We start from the raw sequence: 23,681 nt of genomic DNA on the forward strand, positions 1-23,681 counted from the left end.
TTTGATGCCATTTGTTACGATTCAGGAAAATTGCTAGCCATATATTTATGTTATTATCATCAAAAGAGCTAGTCAAAGTTACAATTGGAGCTCCTAGAGTCACTTGTATAGTTCATTCTTACATAGTAGAAAACCAATGCAAGACTTTGCACCTATGCAACACCATCACAATTTACCCACTCGAAGTGGTGGGACTTAACTTTCCAGGATGTCACAGAATATTAAGCGCCACAACTCGCAAGTGAAAGTGCAATTCAACAAGAGAGGATTGATTAATTCGTCCTCCCGTTTACTGTTACTGTTAGTGATTTGTTTGCTTTTCCTCAGTTAAGTTGTCAATAATTAGAATTTTCTAAAGAGAGACTATCCAAGTAAGGAACACTAGTTTATGGTGCCTTCTCAAACAATGCCAAATTTCATTCGCGTAAAGAACTAATGCCTGAATCCCACCCAAAGGGTTTATAATGGGAAGCTTTTAGATATAATTTCTGCTCGTTGCAATTAGTTTCTTTGTTACTACACCTTGGATCTCACACTTCATTTAGTTTATGGAAGATGCCCCTGGTTCATGCTTATCAAAAAGATTTTATTTATTTAAAAAAAAAAATAAGAAGCAGAAGATGCGCCTAGCAATTCTTGATTTTGGTTTGTTGTATCTACGGTGTACATGATGTCACGCCATTTAAAATTTTTAAATGACGTGGTAACATATTCACTATATTGGAACATATATACCATGAATCTAATATAGACCATGAAATAGATCCTCTCCATTTTAAGTAACATATTCACTATATTGGAACATATATACCATGAATCTAATATAGACCATGAAATAGATCCTCTCCATTTTAAGTTAAAATGGAGAGGATCCTGAGAAATGGGGGTGATCCTTTGTTAAGGATCTATAAGAGTTTCAAGTGAGAGAATTTTAGTTCTAGGGGAGAAAAATGAGACTAGGCGGGAAAAGAAATCATGAAACTGACAGAGGGAGGTTCATGTGCTTAACTGTCCATACACCAATACACAACACGGACACACAAACACATTACACTTCATAGAATGTATTCATGCGTTATTTGTTTATCTTTTAGTTGAGCTGCGTCAATTCTGCCTGGAAAGTTGATTGCATTGATGAGTAGAATAGGAATGAGTTTGTCTTAACTCCTATGTTGCTTAGCGATGAATGTGGCACAAATGGAGGCCAGATGAGATAAGTTGGCTAGATTTCTTATGTAGGAGTTCTGATACATTCAGGTAGTGAAGATAAGATGTAGTGAGGTAGTTCCACAAGCAAGACAAGTTTTTTGTTCTACCTTACTGTTTGTCTTCATTTCTTGATTTGCCACGGCTGTCACCTCCAACTGGTTATATCCTACCAGGTTGTAAAATATAGTTTTAATATTGCATTGCAAAATGAGAATACTATATCTAATGAGTTCTTTTGGATTGATAATTCTGTTATTTGCACGAGACAATTGGTCCATTCTAATGAAAATTGCTAACAAAAACTCCAAAAGAATTTTATATTTGCAAGATTTCTTTAATTTCTTTAAATATAATTTTTAATATTTTTTACAGTTCTTTTTCCCTTCGTTCTTATAATTTGCAGGTTGAGAAGATTTTTGGCCCTGGAAATCAATATGTCACAGCTGCAAAAATGATTCTCCAAGTATGCATACTTATCATGGCTGCAACTTGTATAAATTTTGATAATTAAATATAAGTGAACTCCCCCAATCTATATGCATATATTTCTCATCTCAATTTGACTCTCTTTCTCTCTTCCCTTGCAGAACAGTGAAGCCATGATTTCAATTGACATGCCCGCAGGCCCTTCAGAAGTGTTAGTCATTGCTGACAGAAATTCCAATCCTGTTCATGTAGCTTCGGATTTGCTTTCTCAGGTGCTTACCTTTTCTTTTCTTTTCTTTTTTTCTTTTTTTGTTGTTGTCGTCTTTGAACTTCCCAGGTGCTTACTTGCTTTGAAATGTTTCTGTTCTTTTCTGATGGAGCACTTTCATAATGAAAGGTTGATGCTGTTGCTTCTTGTTGTTTTGTTTTTTCTCAAATGATTTAAACATTGAATCTGAAAGGTTCAATTGCATGAAGACTGAAGGCCTTCCTGCATTATGTAGTTCTACATTATGGCTTGCCAAGTTTTAGTTAGAACCTAAGTTCTTTTTTTCTTTTTTTCTTTCTTTTTTTCTTTCTTTCTTTTTTATTTTTTTTTATTATTATTATTTTTTTTTGATATTGAAGAACCTAAGTTCAATCACATCAAGTTCACTCCGTTTCAGTTTTCCTAATCAAGAAAATTAAGTTTCACTTCTTCTCACTTCTTAGCTGGGCATCCAAACAAGCAGCACAAAATCAAAGCCCTATAGAATCACTTCTTACCTATCACTTCACTTCTCTTCACAATTAACATAAATTGCCAAACACTCTAATATTTCCTTTTCTGCTCCTTATATTTGTTGCTGGTGGTTTCTCTTTGAACTAAATGTTTTCTTCTTCTTCTTCTTTTTCTTTTTCCTAGACTTAGTTAACTTTCTAAACTTTAGTTTGTCTTCATTGTCTTTTCTTGTAAGCTTCTTTTGGACATGGGCTTTACCTCCTAGGCTACTTATGAGAAAGAAAAGGGAAGATAATGGGGCTGAGGCATACCTTTTCAACTAGTCTAGGGTAAACAGTTCTTCAAATTCACTGAGTCCCAAAATTTCTGCTTTGTTCCTTTATTGAAGTTCCATTGGTTGGTGCCATTTTTTATTGCCCAATCTTCCCCACTATAAGACTTGATGGGTGGAAAAAGCTCAAATGTGTCATTAGATGAGTAATCTACCAAGTTATGGGTGGAATATAGTTTAAACATGCCACAACTACTATGAGAGATAGAATGCATAGTTGTGCGGAGGTGTGGGTTGCAGATCGTTTGCAGTTCTTTAATGGAAATTTTCAGTGAAATTTATCTTTTACCATACTAGCCCATGATTGGGAGGTAGACTTGGTCACTTCTTTCTTCGATCTTTTTTACTCTGTTAGATTGAGGCATGGTGGTGGATAAAATATGTTGGATCCCCTCCAATAATTAGAAGTTTGAAGTAAGGTCCTTTTATCATGCGTTGTCCGTTCCTAGTGGTTCCCCATTTCTTTGGAAGAGTATTTGAGGAGTTAAGGTCATTTCGAGAGTGGCGTTCTTGGGTGGACGCCAACACTAGGGAAGATTTTGATTTTGCATAATTTAATGTCATAGTGTTGGATTGGTGTTGTACGTGTAAGAGGATTGGGGAGTCAATAGCTCATCTTCTTCATTGTGAAGTGGCAAGAGAATTTTAGGCTTTGATTTTTGCGTCTTTTTGGTGTAGAATGGGCTATGCCTAGAAGGGTACTAGAGTTGTTGGCAAGTTGGAAAGGTCAGATGGGAAGCTGTGACATCTTAAAAGTTTGGAGGATGTCACTTTTGTGCTTAATGTCGTGCATTTAGAAAAAACAAAACACTAGGAGCTTTGAAGATTGTGAGATTTAGGTGGTAGAGCTAAAGAAAGGTATGTTCATATCCTTATATACATTGACAACGGCATACAATAGTCTGCATTTTTCTAGTTTTTCCAAATTTTTGGCCTCATGTTTCTTTTCTCCTTATTAGGGGTCTTTTTGTATACTTTTTATGTACTAGTGTTGCTCCTTTGTGCTTTCTGATGAGATTGAATTACTTATAAAGAAAATGTATTTTGAAGTCAGAAACGGTTAAGTCGACTTGGATTTCTCCTCCTAGGACGGAAGTTCACTAGACATACAGGAAAACAATGACCAATCAAGAAAATGCACGAAGGGAACACTTATATTAATATGTTTGAAACTAATAGAGAGGAACCTCAATTCATTCATAATAACAGATATTTGACTTTATCAGGTAAATACACTCTTACACCTGCTCTGGATAATCAGTCTTTTGGGTCTAGGGCTATGGTAATGAAAGGAGTGTTAAATCATGTTGCATTTTCAAGCAGATTTTAGATGTTAACATTCAAGATTTTCATCATTTCTTGTTCTAACTAAATAATTGTAACTCAAAAGTACATTGGTAGTAAAATACGCCAGAGAGTTACAAAGTTCTTATTACATTATTGTTAGGGTAGTAGCTATACATGGGCCAACAATATTAGATAATAGAGTTCGACTGTTTTGAGTCTTGGCATTGTTGAATGCCTGGAGGAACTGCTTTTTTGATTTGGAACCTCAGAGATTGCAACGTTGCAGACTTATTTCACTTTGCTGTATAATATTCCAGGCATAGTGGGTGTGCCCCTCAGCGCTTATTAATGAAAAGCATTACTTATTTAAAAAAAAAAAAAAAAAATCCAGGTATAATGGTTTTTGGTGAGTTTATAACCGAAGACAGTTCTGGACCACTTTTATGTTTTTTTTCCTATTCTCATGAATCTTATACCAAGTACTTAATTTTTTTTTTTTTTTTTAAATGATACTGTTTTTAGTATTTGATATGAAATAGGAGTATTACAACTGTAGTTAAAATACTTATAAAAAAAAAACAACTGTAGTTAATTGGCCTTGTATGTGTCTGTAATGTAACTGCAGTAATTAAGTAAAGTTGAGGTTGATTTGATTATCAACAGGTACCAATTTGTTTCTAGATTTCATGTACTTGTGTATGACATGACGTTTTGTTGTCATGTGCACCTATAATTAATGTTGGATCTCTCACAAAACCTTTTTTTTTTTTGTCCTGAGATAGACACTCCCTCTTCTCTTCATTTGAATTTATTGCCTGACATGTTGAATTGTGCTGTAGTCCTTTAGAACACATGCATAAAAAATTGGTCCTGCTTTTGTTTGTTTAATGCTCATACCTTACGACGATGCCTTGAGTCAATTTTCAGGCCGAGCATGGTCCTGACAGTCAGGTTGTTCTTGTTGTCTCTGGGGATGGTGTCGATTTAAAAGCTATAGAGGAGGAAATCAGCAAGCAGTGCCAAAGCCTTCCAAGGGGAGAGATTGCTTTAAAAGCATTGAGCCACAGTTACACTGTGTTAGCACGTGATATGTTTGAGGTTCGTCCTTTTATCATGACTTGATGTTTTCAAGCCTTTATAAACCCTTTTTGTGTGAGTTGTCGGAAATCCATTCTGTGTCATCATTGGGGTGTTGTTATTGTTGTATCATGCATTTTTGTGAATAAAATGCTAAACTTTCTTAAAAGAAGTTATGGTGTTCTAAATTAATCAAATGCGTGTTAGTTTGGTTTTTGTCCCTTTGACAGGTCAAAGTTTCCTGACCTTTTTTCTTTTAGTTACAAAAACGCTCTGTTTGAGGATGGTGCCCACAAGTAGAACCTATGTTTAGGCCAAATTGTAAATTGTGATTGTCTACATCCCTTCAGATCATATATATACTCCAGCTATAATTTGAAACTTAAACGTGTTACAAATGAGAAATTCTTTACTCTTTTATCATTATTGATTTAAGTGGACACAAGCTTACATGCGTGTGCACTTAAATATTTTTTGTTTGTATATTTTCTAACTTGTTGATTTGATTATTTGGAATGACATCAAATTGACCTTTTCAGGCAATCTCTTTTTCAAACTTGTATGCACCCGAGCATCTGATCATTAATGTGAAGGATGCAGAAAAGTGGGAGAGTTTCATTGAGAATGCAGGTGAAATTTTGTTTAAATAACTTGCCTTATCCTTTCTGTATACCATTTAAATATTATTTAATAATTCTTTCAATAAATGTTAGGAGAAAAAGTGAGGAAGAGAAAGCCATTTAAATATTATTTTAAATAAATACTAGGGGAAAACAGAGCTAACAAGGAAAGAGAAAGCCTTTTTTTGAGTAAAATAATGGTACGAGGAGCAAAGGGTAGCACTTTTGGTTCACTTGGGTTTTTCTTGGTTTAGGAAACACAGGAGTCTGTTGTAGAGGGCTTTTTGAGAGTTTTCCCTACATTTAAGAAAGGAAATGAGATTTATGAAGTTTGTTGCTAGTGTTCTTCTAAACACGGTTTTCCCATCCGTAAAGAGCTCTATACTACATATGTTGGTTTTAAATAGTTGCTCCTGCTTGTTCATTTTTATCACACTAGTTGAGCATAGATTTCTCATAGGGTATCCTAATTATACTAAAAGACCATCAATAGATCCTTCAGAAACAAGTTAATGGTTTCTAGAAGATCCAAATTATAGCAGAGAATGTAACTCTCAGAATTAATATGTGGTCTACTACTTTTGCAGGCTCCGTATTTTTAGGGCAGTGGACGCCCGAGAGCGTGGGAGATTATGCAAGTGGGACGAACCATGTCCTTCCGACATATGGGTATGCAAGGATGTATGGCGGGGTGTCTTTGGACTCCTTCCTCAAGTATATGACAGTACAATCTTTGACAGAGGAAGGTCTGACGAAGCTTGGCCCATATGTGGCAGCAATGGCTGAAGTTGAGGGATTGGAAGCCCACAAAAGAGCTGTAACTCTTAGACTTCAGGATATTGAAGCTAGGCAGGTTTCCGGTATGAGATGATGTGCCATTTCTGAACATTTCTGAACTATTGTCGTTTTGGGGATGTGACCTTTATGGACTTCCCTCTATCAAATTCCTTGGCCACATTGTTGCCACCCCTGGGGTGTTGGATTGTTGCCAAGCAGGTTAACCAATGGTTCTTTAAACAAATATCTGGTTAAGGCCATATGCAGTTTGATCAAATGTAGAGACAGCCTTGCATTTCTTGGGGTCATATGTACTTTAATGTGATATATATACATATTTTATTTAAAATTCAAGGAGCACTGCAGTTGCTTGCCACTTCATTGATGAGAAAATCTTCAGTTTTCGTTTGTGCATAATCACACAAATCCTACCTTAGGGGCTTGAACCCCCAACCTTGGAATATTATGTCACATGGCAAGTCCTTTGAATGTCATGGATCTACTTAGGGCTAACAATTTTTGACACGACCTGTGAACTCAATTTGAACTTGACTTGTAGGCAATTAAAAAAAAATTGCTAACTGTTGGTGCTTAGCAGTTTTAGAAGAGGCGACGGTTAATAACTACTAACTGCATACTCTTTTATATATATATATATATATATATATATATATATAAAACGATGTTGTTTTGGTGCGTTTGATATAGGGTTATATATATGTACTTTAATGTGATATATATACATATTTTATTTAAAATTCAAGGAGCACTGCAGTTGCTTGCCACTTCATTGATGAGAAAATCTTCAGTTTTCGTTTGTGCATAATCACACAAATCCAACCTTAGGGGCTTGAACCCCCAACCTTGGAATATTATGTCACATGGCAAGTCCTTTGAATGTCATGGATCTACTTAGGGCTAATAATTTTTGACACGACCTGTGAATTCAATTTGAACTTGACTTGTAGGCAAATAAAAAAAAAATTGCTAACTGTTGGTGCTTAGCAGTTTTAGAAGTAAGAGGCGGCGGTTAATAACTACTAGCTGCATACCCTTTTATATATATATATATATATATATATAAAACGATGTTGTTTTGGTGCGTTTGATATAGGGTTTTCATTTGGAGTTTAATGAAATTGATCTTTATTCATCAAAATAATAATAATTATGTAGCACACAATTTACTCTTACAAGAAATTAAGAGAAAACTAGTGCTTGGTTGAGGGAATTTCTCTTGAGAAACTGCAAAACAGAGTTTTATTCAAAACTAATCGAACAACTCCTTCTGCCCTTCAAAACTAGCTAGCTAACAACTCTACAAATGCTAAGCTAATTGATTACAAAATGTAACTGAATGCTTGCGTACAAATCAAAGAATACAATTCAGCTTTTATATCCCTAGGCAGTGTTACAATGGAACTTCTCACAGAGGAATAAAACTCAAGTCAGTTACAACTACAATCAGTTAAGAAGTTGCAGCCAGCTGGATTCCACATGTCAAATACCCAACTGCTCTTTCACTTAATCCCTTACAATTCTGCCACGCACTCCACCTTTATCTCCCCCAGCTTAAGTCTTTCTTATTCTTCTTCATGCGCACCATTCCCTTTCCTTCTATCAAAATACTTGTGACAAATACCCCCTCCGATCAAAACACCTTGCCCACAAGGTGTGGGTAGGCATTTTTGAGAGAGTGGAGAGCTTCCCATGAAGCTTATTCTGGAAGCTGTCCCTGCCAACGCACCAGTAATTCCACCACCGCGCGATTGTGAATCTTCCGTGATCTGCGGTTCAAGATTTCCTCTGGCTCTGGTTTGATGATCCCCTGCGCATCAACTGGAGGTAAGTGTGAAATTGGAATGATTGATCTTCCCAACTTCAACTTAAGCTAGGACACATGAAACACTGGGTGAATTAAAGACCCTGCTGGAAGGTTTAATCGATAAGCCACAGCTCCTACTTTCCTCACTATCTGAAAAGGGCCATAGAATCTGGGCGACAGTTTTAAACTTCTCCTCCAACTCACAGATAATTGTCTGTATGGCTGCAACCTCAAATACACCCAATCTCCCTCTTGAAAACTCCTTTCAGTTCTTTTCAAATCAGCATATCTTTTCATGCGGTCTTGACTTCTCTGTATGTTCTCTTTTAAAAGTTGCAGCAAGTGATCCCTCGTCTGAAGCTGGTCTTCCACAGCAGCTATCTTAGTTGTTCCTGGCATGTAGGTCAGCAGCCTGGGTGGTAAGTAACCGTAGAGAGCCTCAAAGGGTGTCACTCGAGTAGAGTGATGAAATGAAGTGTTGTAGCAATATTCTGCTAAATCCAGCCAAGTAACCCACTCCTTTAGTCTATCACAAACCATACAACGTAAGTAATTTTCCACATACTTGTTGACTGCTTCAGACTGCCCATCAGATTGAGGATGGTAAGCAGTACTGAAAGCTAAGAATACCCCCTCCAGCTTAAAAACTTCAGTCCAAAACCTACTTGTAAAAGTGGAGTCTCGATTTGAAATGATGGACTGAGGCATTCCATGAAGCTTGAATATCTGACTCATAAAAATTAGAGCTAATTTCTCTGCTGTATAAGGGTGTTTGAGAGGTATAAAGTGAGAATACTTTGTCAACCTATCCACCACAACCCAGATAACACTGACCCTTTAGAGATAGGTAATCCCTCAATGAAATCCATTGAAATACTCAACCAAGGCCTTTCTGGAATAGGCAATGGTTGAAGTAATCCTGCAGGTGAAAGGTTTTCTGCCTTCACTCTTTGACAAGTATCACATTCTCGAATGTATGTCTTCACATCTGTTTTCATTCCTTGCCAAAAAAAAAATCCTTTCGAGCCCTATTCATGGTTTTGTCATATCCTGCATGACCTGCCAGGAGACTTGCATGAATAAAATGCAAAACCTGATTCTTCAAGGCCTCGGTGACATAGACCCTCTTCTTGTAAAACAGTACCCCTTGAACCACAGAATATTTTGTATGTCCCATGTTCCCACTCAGTACCTTCTGCAACAATTCTTGAGCTTTATGGTCATTATGATAGTTGTTCCTTACTTTTGATAACCAGTCCAAAGTTGTATAAGAAATGATGGACAGTGTGACCAGGGCTCTTCCTCTTCATTCCTTCTAGAAAGGGCATCAGCTACTTTATTATCTTGTCCTTTCTTATACTCCACCACAAAATCATACCCCAGCAACTTAGCAACCCATCTTTGTTGCATGGGGGTACCAATTTTCTGTTCCAACAGAGATTTTAAACTTTGATGATCAGTTTTGATAAGAAAGGGATGTCCTAAGAGATATGGCCTCCACTTCTTTCCTGCTGCCACTAAAGCAAGCAACTATTTCTCATATGTAGACATCAACAAAAATCTCCCTTTCAATATCTGACTGAAAAAAGCAATTGGCCTCTGTTGTTGCATCAGAACTGCCCCAATTCCCTTACCTGAAGCATCACACTCAATTACAAATGGTAAATTGAAATCTGGTAAAACCAACACTGGGGGGCTCACCACAGCTTTTTTTTAAATCTTCAAATGCTTTCTCAGCCATTTCATTCCACTGCCAATCATTCTTTTTCAACAAATCAGTTAAGGGTGCTGCAATGGAACCATAACCCTTAACAAATTTCCTGTAGTAGCCTGTAAAACCTAAGAATCCCCTTAAAGCTTTCAAGGATTTAGGTTTAGACCATTCTGCCATGGCAGACAACTTCTTACTATCAGCCCTCACTCCTTCAGCTGAAATCAGATGACCTAAGTAGTCCACTTCAGAACAGCCAAATCTACATTTACTCCTCTTAGCAAGCAACTGATGAGACCTCAAAATTTCTAAGGTAACTTGCAGATGTTGTAAATGGAGAATCAGGTTAGGACTGTAAACCAAGATATCATCAAAAAACACCAAAATAAATTTCCTCAAATATGGCCTGAAGATGTCATTCATCAAACTTTGAAAAGTTGATGGTGCATTGGTTAAGCCAAAGGGCATTACCAAAAACTCATAGTGACCCTCATGTGTTCTGAATGCTGTTTTATGTATATCTTCCTTCTTCACTCTGATCTGATGGTAGCCAGACCTCAAATCTAGCTTAGAATATACCCTAGAGCCATGTAATTCATCCAACAACTCATCAATCACAGGAATAGGGAACTTATCCTTGATTGTTTCATTGTTTAATGCTCTATAATCCATACACATCCGCCAAGAGCCATCAGCCTTCCTTACCAGTAACACAGGGGAAGAAAAAGGACTCTGAGATGGTTAATAACCCCTGACTCCAATAACTCCTTAACTATTTTCTCAATTTCTGTTTTCTGAAAATACGGATACCTATAAGGCCTTACACACACTGGCTTAGCTTCTAACTTCAAAACAATTGCATGGTCTTGAGACCTATGAGGTGGTAAACCCTTAGGTTCAGCAAAGATATCAGAAACCTCAGCTAGCAACCCTTCCAATTCTGACCCTTTAAGTACTGTTTCTGTATCCTCCACACTGTCAAGCAATTGTAACATCAATCATTTTGAATTTTTCTGTATAGAGCTATCCAGCTGTGCCTCTTCCCACAATTGTGGGGCAATCAATCCTTGTAACAAAATTGCTCTCTGCCCCAAAGTAAACTCCATGGTTAAATCTTTGAAATTCCAAGTGATTAACCCCAAGGTTACCAACCACTGAATTCCCAAAACCATATCACAACCAGCTAACATAATAACAAATGCTTCAGCTAGAAAAGAGAATTCCTTAAGCTGAATTTTCAGATTAGTGCACTTTCCTTCACTCAAAACTTCTTCCCCATTAGCCACCTTCACTTTAATCCTCTGCTCACTACATATTGACATCCTAACTTTCTTGCAAACTGAAGAATCTACAAAGTTATGAGTACTGCCACTGTCCACTAAAATCATGATTTTCAAGTTCCCAATCCAACCTACAAGTCTCATAGTTTTGGGATGTTGACTGCCTGTAATAGCATGCAAGGAGATTTCTGGATTCTCCTCAGCATAGCTAACCTCCATCAAATCCTCCTTCTCCAATTCCAAGTTAGGGCTCACTTCTAACTCATCTAATCCTTCCAACAGAAAGAGTTTAGGGTTTTGGCATTTATGCCCATATTGCCATTTCGCATCACAATTATAACATAATCCCTTTTTCCTTCTATCCTCCATCTGTGCCTGAGAAATTTTCTGGATAGAAACTATGGCTTTAGGAGTTCCTAAGGTTAAATTGTGGCTATTAAAACCCTCACCCCGTGGCATGCCGAGGCTTGAAAAATTTCCACCAGAACCACTATAAGTCTTAAATCTTCTCCCATTTAATACATGTTCTTCCTGAACCTTAGCCAACCCATAGGCTGCTAACAACGATTGAGGCTTAAACATCCTAACAGGAAGCCTGATTTCATTTTTCAACCCTCCCAAAAAACAACTCAGCCTATTTTGATCATCAATTCCTCTTACTCTATTGGACAAAGCCTCATATTTTTCCTTATAATCATCGACACTAGTGGTCTGTTTCAGTTTAGAAAGAGCCTCCATAGGGTCATCATACCCCAAAGGACCAAATCTTTCTAGCAATGCTTGAGTTAAAACAGTCCAATCATGCAAGCAACCAGACATTTCCATGTCCTGAAACCAAACTAATGCTTTGCCTTCCATATGAATAGATGCAAGCAAAAACTTCTAATAAGAAGAAGTGTTATGAACTTGAAAGAACTTATTTGCCTTATAAATCCATCCAAAAGGATCAGTACCATCAAATTTAGGAAATTCAATTCTGACTGACCTGGTTATAATAGCCAACTGATCATCCCCTTGCTGATCACTTCTATAAACTCTATCTTCTGCATACTGCCGTCTCGTGTGTCGCTGTGCATGTTGGGAATATCTGCCCTCCATTCTTCCTTCTGGAACTATTGGATTATAATCCTCATAGAAGCCCTGCTGCCAGTGCAACCTTGCATCTCTGTTCCCTAGATAAGGAAACTGCGGAGACTCACCACAATGTTGAGGAAATTGAGATCTTCTTTGCCATGGTGCTGGACCACTTCCTCCAGGTACATCCACTTCCTCTCTTCTATGCCAAGGTACTGCACCATTCCCTCCACTAAACTCAACTTCCTCTCTCAAGACCTCTTTATTTTCCCCCCCCACAGTTTGTGAAACAAACTGTGGATTCTTCTCTTCCACTCCTGTTGCTTTCCCACTGGTATCACCTCCCAGCTTTAATACTTCTGGACTCCTTTGCTTTTCCATTATGTCAGTAAGATGAGTAAGTTTGAACATCATTTCTTCAAACTTTTTCTCATTAGACAGGTTCATCTCAGCATAAAGCTGTTTTCCCTGGCTCTCAACTCGCTCCAATTCTTTATCATGCTTCTCGAGTTGCTTCCTGATTACTGCTATATTTTCCGCCATCTGGTTCATTCTAGTACCATCTGCCATTTCTCCTCAGGATTGTGCTGCTCTGATACCACTTTTAGCACACAATTTACTCTTACAAGAAATTAAGAGAAAACTAGTGCTTGGTTGAGGGAATTTCTCTTGAGAAACTGCAAAACAGAGTTTTATTCAAAACTAATCGAACAACTCCTTCTACACTTCAAAACTAGCTAGCTAACAACTCTACAAATGCTAAGCTAATTGATTACAAAATGTAACTGAATGCTTGCGTACAAATCAAAGAATACAATTCAGCTTTTATATCCCTAGGCAGTGTTACAATGGAACTTCTCACAGAGGAATAAAACTCAAGTCAATTACAACTACAATCAGTTAAGAAGTTGCAGCCAGCTGGATTCCACCTGTCAAATACCCAACTGCTCTTTCACTTAATCCCTTACAATTCTGCCACGCACTCCACCTTTATCTCCCCCAGCTTAAGTCTTTCTTATTCTTCTTCCTGTGCACCATTCCCTTTCCTTCTATCAAAATACTTATGACAAATTATTATAATCTAGAGAAGGGTTTTCACAAAATAAGTTACCAAAGGTCATAACATGTTTGGCAAATCACACTGAACATAAAGGGCTTAACACCCTTCATATCTCATGCTATATAGCAGTAAAACAGTCAAATATGCAATGTAAAGCACCAACATGTTGCCTTTAACGTAAGCAGCAAGTATCAAAACATAATCAAATGTCAAGGATACTTCAACCAAAACACAATCAGGTAACAATATATATACACACGCAACAATAACATGTAATGTAAAAGCTCAGCTAATCCTAGAGATGGAAAACCTCAGCTTTGAAAAAGACTTTGTTGACGAATTCCTTTGAAAAAAAAAAACGGAAGAGAGAAAGTGAAAATTAATTCAAGAAAAATCCCAGATTTACTCGTTTTAATTGATGAATAAACATGATAGGGTTTTCCTGAACGCGAGTATATCCCTTCAAAGGGCTAAAACAGAGAACAATAAATTGTTTGAATTAAAAGATGAAATAGTTTGAAAAAGCATATATATATTACCAAGGAGGGGGGATAAAAAAATAAGAAAATAAATGAAAATAATGCAGTAGAACAATCCATGTAGGAGGTATATGCAATTAAAATAAACATGATGCAAGATTTTCTAGAGTAAGCGCGAAAATAGCGCGTATAAAAGGGTAAGAGAAAAATAAAACAAATAGATAATGGAAAGATATCAAAGGATTTGATTAATAAGAGTACTTACAAATTCAAACGTAAATTGGAAGTAGTGAGGTTACACAAAAGTATAAAGAATTACAAGTAGAAAGCAGCAGAATGGTTGCAGAGGGATTTCAGGTGTTTAGGCTGAAAGCTTCTGCCTTACAATGAAGAGGACTTATCCTTTTATAGACAGAGTCTAGCGGGTAAATAAAATTACATCAGAAAATTTAAGAGTAAAAGTAAATACTGTAGTGTTGGCAAGCACTGTAGTGTAACTGTAGCAAGCACTGTAATATCGGCAAGAACTGTGATGAAACTGTCCTGGCAAATGTCAATGAATGTCTGCAGTGTATATATATATATATTGCCTATTTTTACTTACCCAATGCATATCTGTCTATCTGCACCGGGTTTATTGATAGGGTGAGATTCTTTAGGTTAGTTGTTTCCAACTGTTCCTATGCCAAGTTGAGAGATGTAAGAAAGTATGGGGAAATATTTCTAAAAACTTAGCAACATATATGTTTATATCATAGGCCAGAAACCATTAATTTATGAACTAGTATATTTCTCATTCATCCTTGACCCCTTTCTATAAAAATTGGCTTTTGCCCCTGTTCAGAAATATGATCCACACATTTATGCATTACTCTATAACACTGTAGAATTCCTGATGTGAAAAAAAGAAATCATGTATAATGTTGTGTAAAACATTTTTTTATTTTTATTACATCTAAACACCTTCTAAGCCTTGAAATCGGTCTTCCCATTACTATCATTAACATTTCCTCTTAAAAAAACCCAGAACGTGTCCAAGAAATGGGAAAGAAAAGGTTCTCCTCCTCCAAACCCTTACCAGAAGATTCATCCATGTCGTCAATTAACAAGGTTGCAAACTATTGTCTGCAAAAGGAAACAAGGAGGAAGCCCTTTCCTTCTACCTTAGCAGAAGAGGCTGCGACATTTTACAGCATATGGGTGGAAATATACTTTACATCCCGGTATAACAAGGAATAAGCGCTTGAAGCAGGCAACTGAGTCTACAAGAGAAGCTTTAGCAGCGTATCTGTCAATATTTGTGTGTTGTCTAGCCTGAGCTTTTATACCAATCTCATTTTAATCACCTAATTTGACATAAGTAGCCGTTCGAAAATTAATGTCATTGCCTATTTTGCTAAAACATATTTTATATTAATCCATTATAACCAACTAATACAGCGCCGCAGCCACACAGGTAAGGTAACTCCAGGCAAGGGGAGGAGGGATGGCTGTTGGCTGCCTCCCTCCTCCCCTTGTGCTCTTCGCACTGGGTGCTAGCAATTTATCTAATGCCCCTAGCCTCGTTGCCTCCTCTCTCCCCTTTCTCTGCCGCCCCTTTCCTCCCTTTGGTTTGTTTTTTCTCTTCCTTTGCTGCCATGGCCACCTAGCCTTTCTCCACCTTGCCGCTTTCCTCCCCCGCCATCACCCTCTGCCGTGTCTTTTGCTGGATTGGGCTTGGCTATGGATCGGTGCGTCTTTGCCCGATCTATAGCCCTCCGCCCTCCACCTCGACTCATGCCCCACCACCTTGCAAACCAGATCCAACCATGCCCATCCCACCTTTTGCACTGGATCCGTCTCTCCGGCTGTGTTTTGAGTTTCTATTCTCTTCGACTATGGTTCTGTTGTTCGTTTCTGATTTGAGTAGTTTGCTTTCCTTTTTTTGCCTTTTTTTTGCCGTTTATTTTGGTGTGTTGTTATTTTGTTGCTTCTGTTTGTTTGGTACACTTTGTGGGTGCTACTCTTGGGGGATTCACTCAAACTCTCCCCCCTGATTGTTTTGTGTGCGCAGCTGATCTCATCCGCACCTACTCTGCCGCCCACCGTTCGCTGCCGGGTCTTTTCACGTGTCCCTACCGCAATGAACTTCCAACACCACCTTCCACTTCGGTTTCCGGCCAGCATGCGATCAGCTTCTTTCCGGCTGCCTTTATCCGCATAATGTGTTTTTCCTGCTTTTTCCCTGTATTGTTGGTTTCCTATTGTTGTTTTTTTATTTTTCTCTGTTGTTGCTTGTATTTCCATTTTTTCCCTGTACTTTTTTCTTTCCTGTTTTTTGCTTGTAATAAGGCTCTATCCTCTTTCTTTGATCTACCCATTACTGCTTTGGTCCAAACCTTGGTTGTGGATGTGAATGATATCCTGGCTTTCGAGTCGAGGAGGATGAGTATCAGAACGGGGGTCTTTGCTCTTACGGCCGAGGAATAAACGTTACCTATACATTGGATTATATCTGTTTGGTGCAGATCTTATATTAAACCTGAGAATAGTCATGGGTTAGCGGATGTTTTTGGTTATGGCTGATTGGTATGTTGCTGTAGCTTCGGCTATAATTTGTTTTCAGAGTTTTTTGCTCTGTTTGTAAGAGTTCTTGCTCGCGACTTTTTATCAATGAATGAGTATGGAATGTTTCCCTTTAATATATATATATATATATATATTAACCAGCTGAGATAATAATTGAAAGACAGAGTTTTCCTCCAAACTCGGTTAGAGGAACTTCGTCCAACCTAGTCTATAAAAATAACATGTGTCTATTTTTTTAATAACATGTGAGATGCACATGAGTTTTTAGTAAAATATATTTCAACTTTATCCTTTCTATTAAAAAAACATATGCATTTCACATGTTCAACTGACACACACTACAAAAAAAGCTCAATTAGTGACATTTTTGGAAAATGTCACTAATTTGAGACCTTTTACTGTTCAAATGTTAATATTCATAAAATAGAGATGTTTGAACAATAACACTATTCACATGTGACATAGCCTTCCGCGCGTGAATAGTAACACTATCCACGCGTCCCTATTTTACGAATAGAGATGTTCGAAGAGTATGTTACTATTCAACCGTCTCTAATTTTGAAAATATTGGCACTCAAAGTTTGCGTTTATAATAACCACCTACACCCAAAAACTTCAAAATTTATCCTCTTTCACCAACACATAAAAACTAATTATTATTATTATTATTATTTTATTTTTTATTTTTTTAAAAAGTTGGGTGGGTGCTGGCACCTTTAGGGTGGCTCGTGGGCCAGCCCCGACCCCCAATGAGGGTTGGGGGCAACCATTCCTCTAATTTTTTTTTTTTTTTTTAAAACAAAAAAAAGTTATTTGAATTTATTTTATTAAAAAAAAAAAAAATTTGATTTTTTTTTGTTATATAATATTTTTTTGGGAATTTTTTTTTTTTAATTTTTAATTTTTTTTAAGAATAGCAACATATAAACAGTGCAAAGTATCACATTTCAAAAGGGTGACATGCACACTATTGTCATGTCTCCTTTTGGAAGGGGACATGTAAATAGTGTATTCTCACATTGTGGCGACATTTTCATTGTTCAAACATCTCTAATTTTTAAAAATGTAATATTTCACTATTCACACGTCCACTTCCCAAGGGTACATTTTTGCAAAAATGTCACATTATAGTGACATGTTCATTGTACGTTCAAAAATCTCTAACTTTTATTCTAGTCACTATGTTTAGGGTCATTTGCAAAATGTCACTATTCGAACATCCCTAATTAAATGGAGATGTTTTTTGGGCTTAAAATGTCACCTTCCACATGTTAATATTTTGCTAAATTTTTGTAGTGACATGTCATTTTTAAATATTGAGTTTGAGCAAATTCCTTTAATTCAGTTTGGAAGAGAACTCTGTTCATAACTGAATCTCTTATTTAATTTTATAATATTAATTAGAAGTTTCTCCGAGTACATTCAAATGGAAAAAATGAATTCAACCAGCCTGTTGAATTCATTTCTTCAAGTAAGTATCTAATAGGTTATTTTATATATATATATATATATATATATATATATATATATATGATGTTTTCTTAAACGTTCTTACTTCTTCTGCGAACACCTCAATGCAATATTCTACTGCAAGTGTACCAGCATTTTCGTTCTTTCATAAATAAATAAATAAATAGGAAGGTATATATATATATATTCTATTGCAAGTGGTAATCCATAGAGAAGGCTACCCAAGAAGTAGAGGTGGGAATCATATAACTGACATCAACAAAAATCCACACTAGTTTCAGTAATTCACAAAGATGGGTATCCCTATGAAACATCAATTCAGCTTGTAACTTCAAATCCCTTCTGGTAGGAGGATGAGAACAGGGGTGGCTCAAGGCCAAGGCGAGCTAGGTGATCGCTTAGGGCCCCCAATTAAATAAGGCCTTCATCTAATAATTATACAATAAATATTTTTTCTAAAAAAAAATTATGGCTTTAATATGGTAAAAACATTAATAGATAGTATCTAATTAAGTCCCCAATTAATAACTGTACAAAAAATATTTTTTCTAAAAAAATATTTAAAGTTATAATATGGTAAAAGTTAATAAACAGTATTTAATTAAGTCCCTAATTATGATAACAATAATTATAGATTAAAAGTTATTATTCATATTCATGAAAGGTTTCTACGGCCATCAATTTTTAGAAAGTGAAAGTCATTATTCATACGTACTAGAGTCCAAGTCCACATCACCAGCAGGCTGCAGCAGATTTATCATTATCCAAATCTGCAGTAGAGTTCAAGTTCTCCAAGTAAGCAGTCAATTTATCTTTCAGGTTGCAGCGACATTATGAGATTCATGACAAAATCACATCACTCTGAGAAAATTGTTGAGACATTTCATAATAAGATTCTTATTTAATAACTATAGTTATTTGATTGCATGCTACAATATATATATATATATATTTTTTTTAATTTTTATTTGATAGCTGTGTACTGTAGAGTAGTTTTTAGTTCATGAAAAACAACCAAAAACAAGAAATATGTTCGCTTAGAAAAATAATAAATATGTGACACTTGATCCCAAGAAAATGATTGCAACACATATTCTTGCAAGGAGGTATAAATATGTTGTAGTTTATGTGAAAGTTTTAAAATGATTAGTTTTATTTACATATTTTTAATGTTTATCTACACACTTGAGTTATTGGAGGAAATCAAATGTTCATATGACAAGTTCAATGAGGGGTGAAAAAGTATATATAGGCAGATATCATTAATTTATGAACTAGTATATTTCTATTCATCTGTAACCAATTTTTTTTGTGTATTACTCTATAATGTTTTAGAATTCATGAGAGTTGATGTGAAAAAAAATCATGTATAATGCTGTGTAAGTTTTTTTTTTTTTTTTTTTTTGAGAAAATAGATAATTCATTGATCAGAAGGAGCCGGAAATCTGCCACGCAAAGTTGCGCATCCTGCAAGGATAATGCATGCTTTGCGAGCTTGTGTGCCACCTCATTGGCTTGTTGACATACATGAACCACCTGCCAATCCGAAAGCCGTGCCATCTTTGCTTGGCATCATGCACCACCACCCCATACCGTCCCCACCCAGTTTCTTCATGTCGTAGTGCCTGGACAACCTCTAAAGCGTCTCCTTCAAAAATAACTCTCCCCCAACGCAGGTTAACGCTGAGTTCCACCACTTGTCTGGCAGCCCACGCTTCAGCTGATGATGGGTCTTGGACATAAGGTCTGGTCTCATAGAAAGTAGATAGCACCTTCCCCATGAAATCCCTAGCCACAACACCAATTCCCATCTTGTTCCTACGTTTATCAATTGAAGCATCCCAGTTGATCAATGTTCGTGAAACCCACTGGAGGTGGTGAGCAGGGAAAAATAATGCTGTCTAAGTTTCACCTGTCAACTAAAAGACAAAAAATAAATAAATAAATAAAGATAAAAATAAAGAAGGTAAAATGATAAGGAATATTAAGGATGATATTTTGCTTTATATATTAAAAAGTAATTTTTTGTTTTCCTTTTTTTCTAGTCGGACAAGAAAGAGAGAATGAAAAAAAAAACAAAAAAAAAAAAAACAAAGGTGCGGTAAGCTTTTATTTTTATTTTTCTTTGAAAGTTAAATCATCATAAAATTAAAATTGTCCTTAAGAATAGATCAATTGGCTATGAATCACGCCTCATGAAGCGAAAGTCACTAGTTCGAATCATCATCACCCTCCCCTCCCCTTGTGGACATGTAAATAAAAATAAAAAATAAAAAAAACATAAAATTAAAACTAAATTAGGTTTTTCTTTCACTGTTAGGATAATACTAACTTCCTTACTCAGCATACTTTTTAATTTTTATTAATGAAACATAGTTTAAATATCATCAATCAACAGAGATAATAACTGAACCTACAGTCTTGTGATAATATAGATTACAAAAATCTAAGAGGTTTAATTTAATAATATTAATTTAATGTTTAAATTCATCCTTGTGGTACCAGCATATCAAACTATTCTTTGGGGACATCTATATTTTCCTTCTTAGCAACTTACCTTGTTTGGCGTTACTTAATTACCTCATAATCTTAATTATATTGTTCCTCACACCATAGTTTTCTTATAAATATCATATACAATTTAGTTTAATAAAGATATTGCCCTTCCGGTTTTTTTTTTTTCTTTTTCTTTTTCTTTTTTGGAAGAACCTTAGGGCACTTGCTAGTAGTGAAAGTAGATTGTTATTCTTTTCGTATTTTATATACTACTAGAACCTCCAAATAAAGAGAGCAATAGAGTAAAATGTATGGTACTCTAAACCACCATGTTGACAAAATTAAATTAAAGATCTCCAACCGGAAAAAGCAACCATGGAATATATCTCATCTTTAATATATAAACGGGGTTTTTTCTTCCTATTGTTGTAAATTTTAAAATCATTTCTTTATTAAAAAAAGAAAAGAAAAGAAAAAGAAAACCGCATTATATAAATATAAATATAAATATAAATACATATAAACACCTTTTAAGCCTTGAAATCAGTCTTCCCAGTACTATCATTAACATTTCCTCTTAAAAAACGTAGTATGCGTCCAAGAAATGGGAAATAAAAGGTCCTCCTCCACCAAATCCACCAAATCCCCACAAGAAGATTCATCCATGTCGTCAATTATCAAGGTTGCATACCATGGAAAATCATCATCTCTATTTTAAATTTTCTCAATTTTTTTTTCAGTTAGTATATTTAGAAGGGTAAAATTGTCCAAATTTTTTTGAAGTTAAAATTTTGGACAATACTATCCTTCTAAATACACTAATCAAAGAAAATAAGAGAATTTAAAATGGAGAGAATCCTTTTTCCGCATACCATTGTCTTGCCAAAGGAAACAAGGAGGAAGCCCTGAATATAATCAACGAAAACTGTTGGGTCATAGATCAAATCATTCAATATCCGGTAATCCTCGGGCCCAGCTTGATCATGAAAAGGCCCAGGCCCAATAAGGATTCGGGCAAGCAGTCCGAGACCCATGTGAGCTGAGACCCATGTGATCCGAGCCCTACATGTCCGAGACCCCTTTAGCCGAGACAATAAAGTCCGAGACTAACTCAGGACATACGAGTCTCGGTAAAGGGAATAACTTAGATATCTTGGAAGATACTGCTGTTAATAGATAAGTGATCTTGTTTATTCAAAAGCTACCATATCTATTTACAGTCCAGATCATCCATATATCAATCAAGATACGCCAGTTAACATCTAAGATCATGAAGGCGATCGAGTTCTACTCGGACGCTCTAACTTAGCATGGCCTAAAAGCTATAATGCTTATCTCCTGATCTTAGGCCACTGAGATCACGGAACAGCTAACAAACATGATCCCTCATTTGAATGTTTGTATAGCAAATATCACGGGATAAGATTCCTGAACATGTGGGAAATCAAACTCTCTCCCTACCTATAAATACAAGTCATGTTATCAATGCAAAGGTAATCGCAACTCTTGCTATCTAAGCTTTGTGGTTGTTGCTAATATCTTTTCTTTTTCCCATTCTGACTTTGGCATCAGAGTGTTCCCGCCGACTCACCCCCGGTCTCTTCGATCCTTCTTTCTTCTTTGTTGTGCAGTCAAATCACTCGTGTGTTGATCAACTCAGACTCAGCAGGCGTGCCATGTCATCATCAGGAAAACTGTGCATCAATAGTTTGGCGCCGTCTGTGGGAATCGATTTTCATCAGTTCTTACTATTCACTAATCCAATATGGTGACTACTCGCTCTACTGCAGGAGCCTCCAACGCACCACCACCACCCAATCTAGCCGAGTTCATGAGGCAAATGACCGAGTCCATGAAGGCTCTAACGAAGCAGAATGAAGACCTGGCTATAAGGCTCACAGCTGCTGAAGGCTGCAATAGCCAGAGGGACCAAGAGCGCGAAGAAAGGCGAGTGAAGAAAGTCGAAGAAAGACGTGAGAGGCAAAGACGTGCGGACATCCGCGATGGGAAACGGATTGCCGGTTCGCATCATGACAAAGAAGCAAGTTCAATTCAAGCCAGCCATCATACTACTGTCCAGAATGAAGAACGTTGCGAGCCGGAGAACCCAGAGAGGTCTCAGCAAACTAGGCCTCAACGAGACCAACATCATCAAGACGACCACCATGGCCAGAATGAGGGCCAGATGAGTGCGGACATGGAGGATCTTAAAAAGAAGTACGAAGAGTCACTACAAAAAATGGGCAATCTTTTGACGTGGCAAACAATATCCTTTTTTTTTTTTTTTTTGATGTGCCAGAACAAATTTTTTTTTTTACGTGTCAAAAGTGGCACGTCAACATTTACTGACGTGTTGAATATAACACGTCAGGATTTACTGACGTGCCAATATTTGACACGTCAGTAAATTTGAATTCAATTTTATTTTAAAACTTTTTATTTAAATAACTTAATAATTTAATATTTACTGACGTGTCGAAGTTCAACACGTTAGCAAATATTGACGTGTCACTTTGACACGTCAGAATTTCTTTTAATTTTTTTTATATTATATATATTTCATCTAACTTTTGTTTGTTATTAGGAAGGATTTTAAATGAAAATGAGACTCAAAATGTTTCAAAATCTTTATTAAATAACTCTATTGTTGCTCTTGGCCTTCCGATCCGGATTTCCTTGATTTATTATTCTCCATTCGCTTAGAATAGAAATTAAAAAAATTAAAATCTGTTTTCTGCTCTATGTCTTTTTGTTTTTTTTTTTTTTTGCATGAAAAAACACTATTTATTTGCAGATAAAACAAAGAAAGATGAAATTAAATTGTCGTTGCATCTACTTGGTTTTCTTCTTCATGAATTCTTTCTTCCTCATCTTCTTTTTCTTCTTTTCTTGTCAATCAATCGGACCATTTTACAAAGCTGTTTTAGTGTACAACAAACAGTTATATATAATACAGGCATGATGACAATTTGATATTTTCCTATATATATATATATATATATATATATATATATATATATGCAATGCTAATAAATTTTTATTTAGTATTAGATCAATGTGGGTTAACCACATCTTACTTATTGAGTCAATTAATATCTTCATTCATCTTATTTACACTTGTTAATAATTTTCACCATCACCTTATTATTTAGTTTGAATTTGCCAAAAAAAAAAAAAAAAATTAGTTAATAGAAATTATGAAGTGTCATCTTTGGCACGTCAGAATTTCTTCTTTTATCTTTTTTTTTTTAATTTTTTTTTTTATCATAT

General features: G+C 36.1%; 2 protein-coding genes across 2 annotated transcripts; one reads left to right on the top strand and one right to left on the bottom strand.

The window, feature by feature from the left end:
• The first annotated feature begins 1,576 nt into the window (after positions 1-1,576).
• On the top strand, positions 1,577-6,802 carry LOC132187686 (histidinol dehydrogenase, chloroplastic-like). The gene is made up of 5 exons (XM_059602080.1): positions 1,577-1,672; positions 1,797-1,907; positions 4,902-5,072; positions 5,591-5,681; positions 6,259-6,802. The coding sequence occupies exons 1-5, from the start codon at positions 1,661-1,663 to the stop codon at positions 6,540-6,542; spliced, it is 669 nt and encodes a 222-aa protein (XP_059458063.1). The 5' UTR covers positions 1,577-1,660; the 3' UTR covers positions 6,543-6,802.
• Positions 6,803-8,165: 1,363 nt separating this feature from the next.
• LOC132187956 (uncharacterized) lies at positions 8,166-12,089 on the bottom strand. Its single transcript, XM_059602380.1, has 6 exons — positions 11,137-12,089; positions 10,795-10,959; positions 9,975-10,684; positions 9,333-9,468; positions 8,478-9,078; positions 8,166-8,339 (listed from the first exon to the last, which is right to left on the bottom strand). The coding sequence occupies exons 1-6, from the start codon at positions 12,087-12,089 to the stop codon at positions 8,166-8,168; spliced, it is 2,739 nt and encodes a 912-aa protein (XP_059458363.1).
• Positions 12,090-23,681: the final 11,592 nt, after the last annotated feature.

Source organism: Corylus avellana, chromosome ca7, assembly GCF_901000735.1.
Source record: "Corylus avellana chromosome ca7, CavTom2PMs-1.0".
Taxonomy (NCBI): Eukaryota; Viridiplantae; Streptophyta; class Magnoliopsida; order Fagales; family Betulaceae; genus Corylus; species Corylus avellana.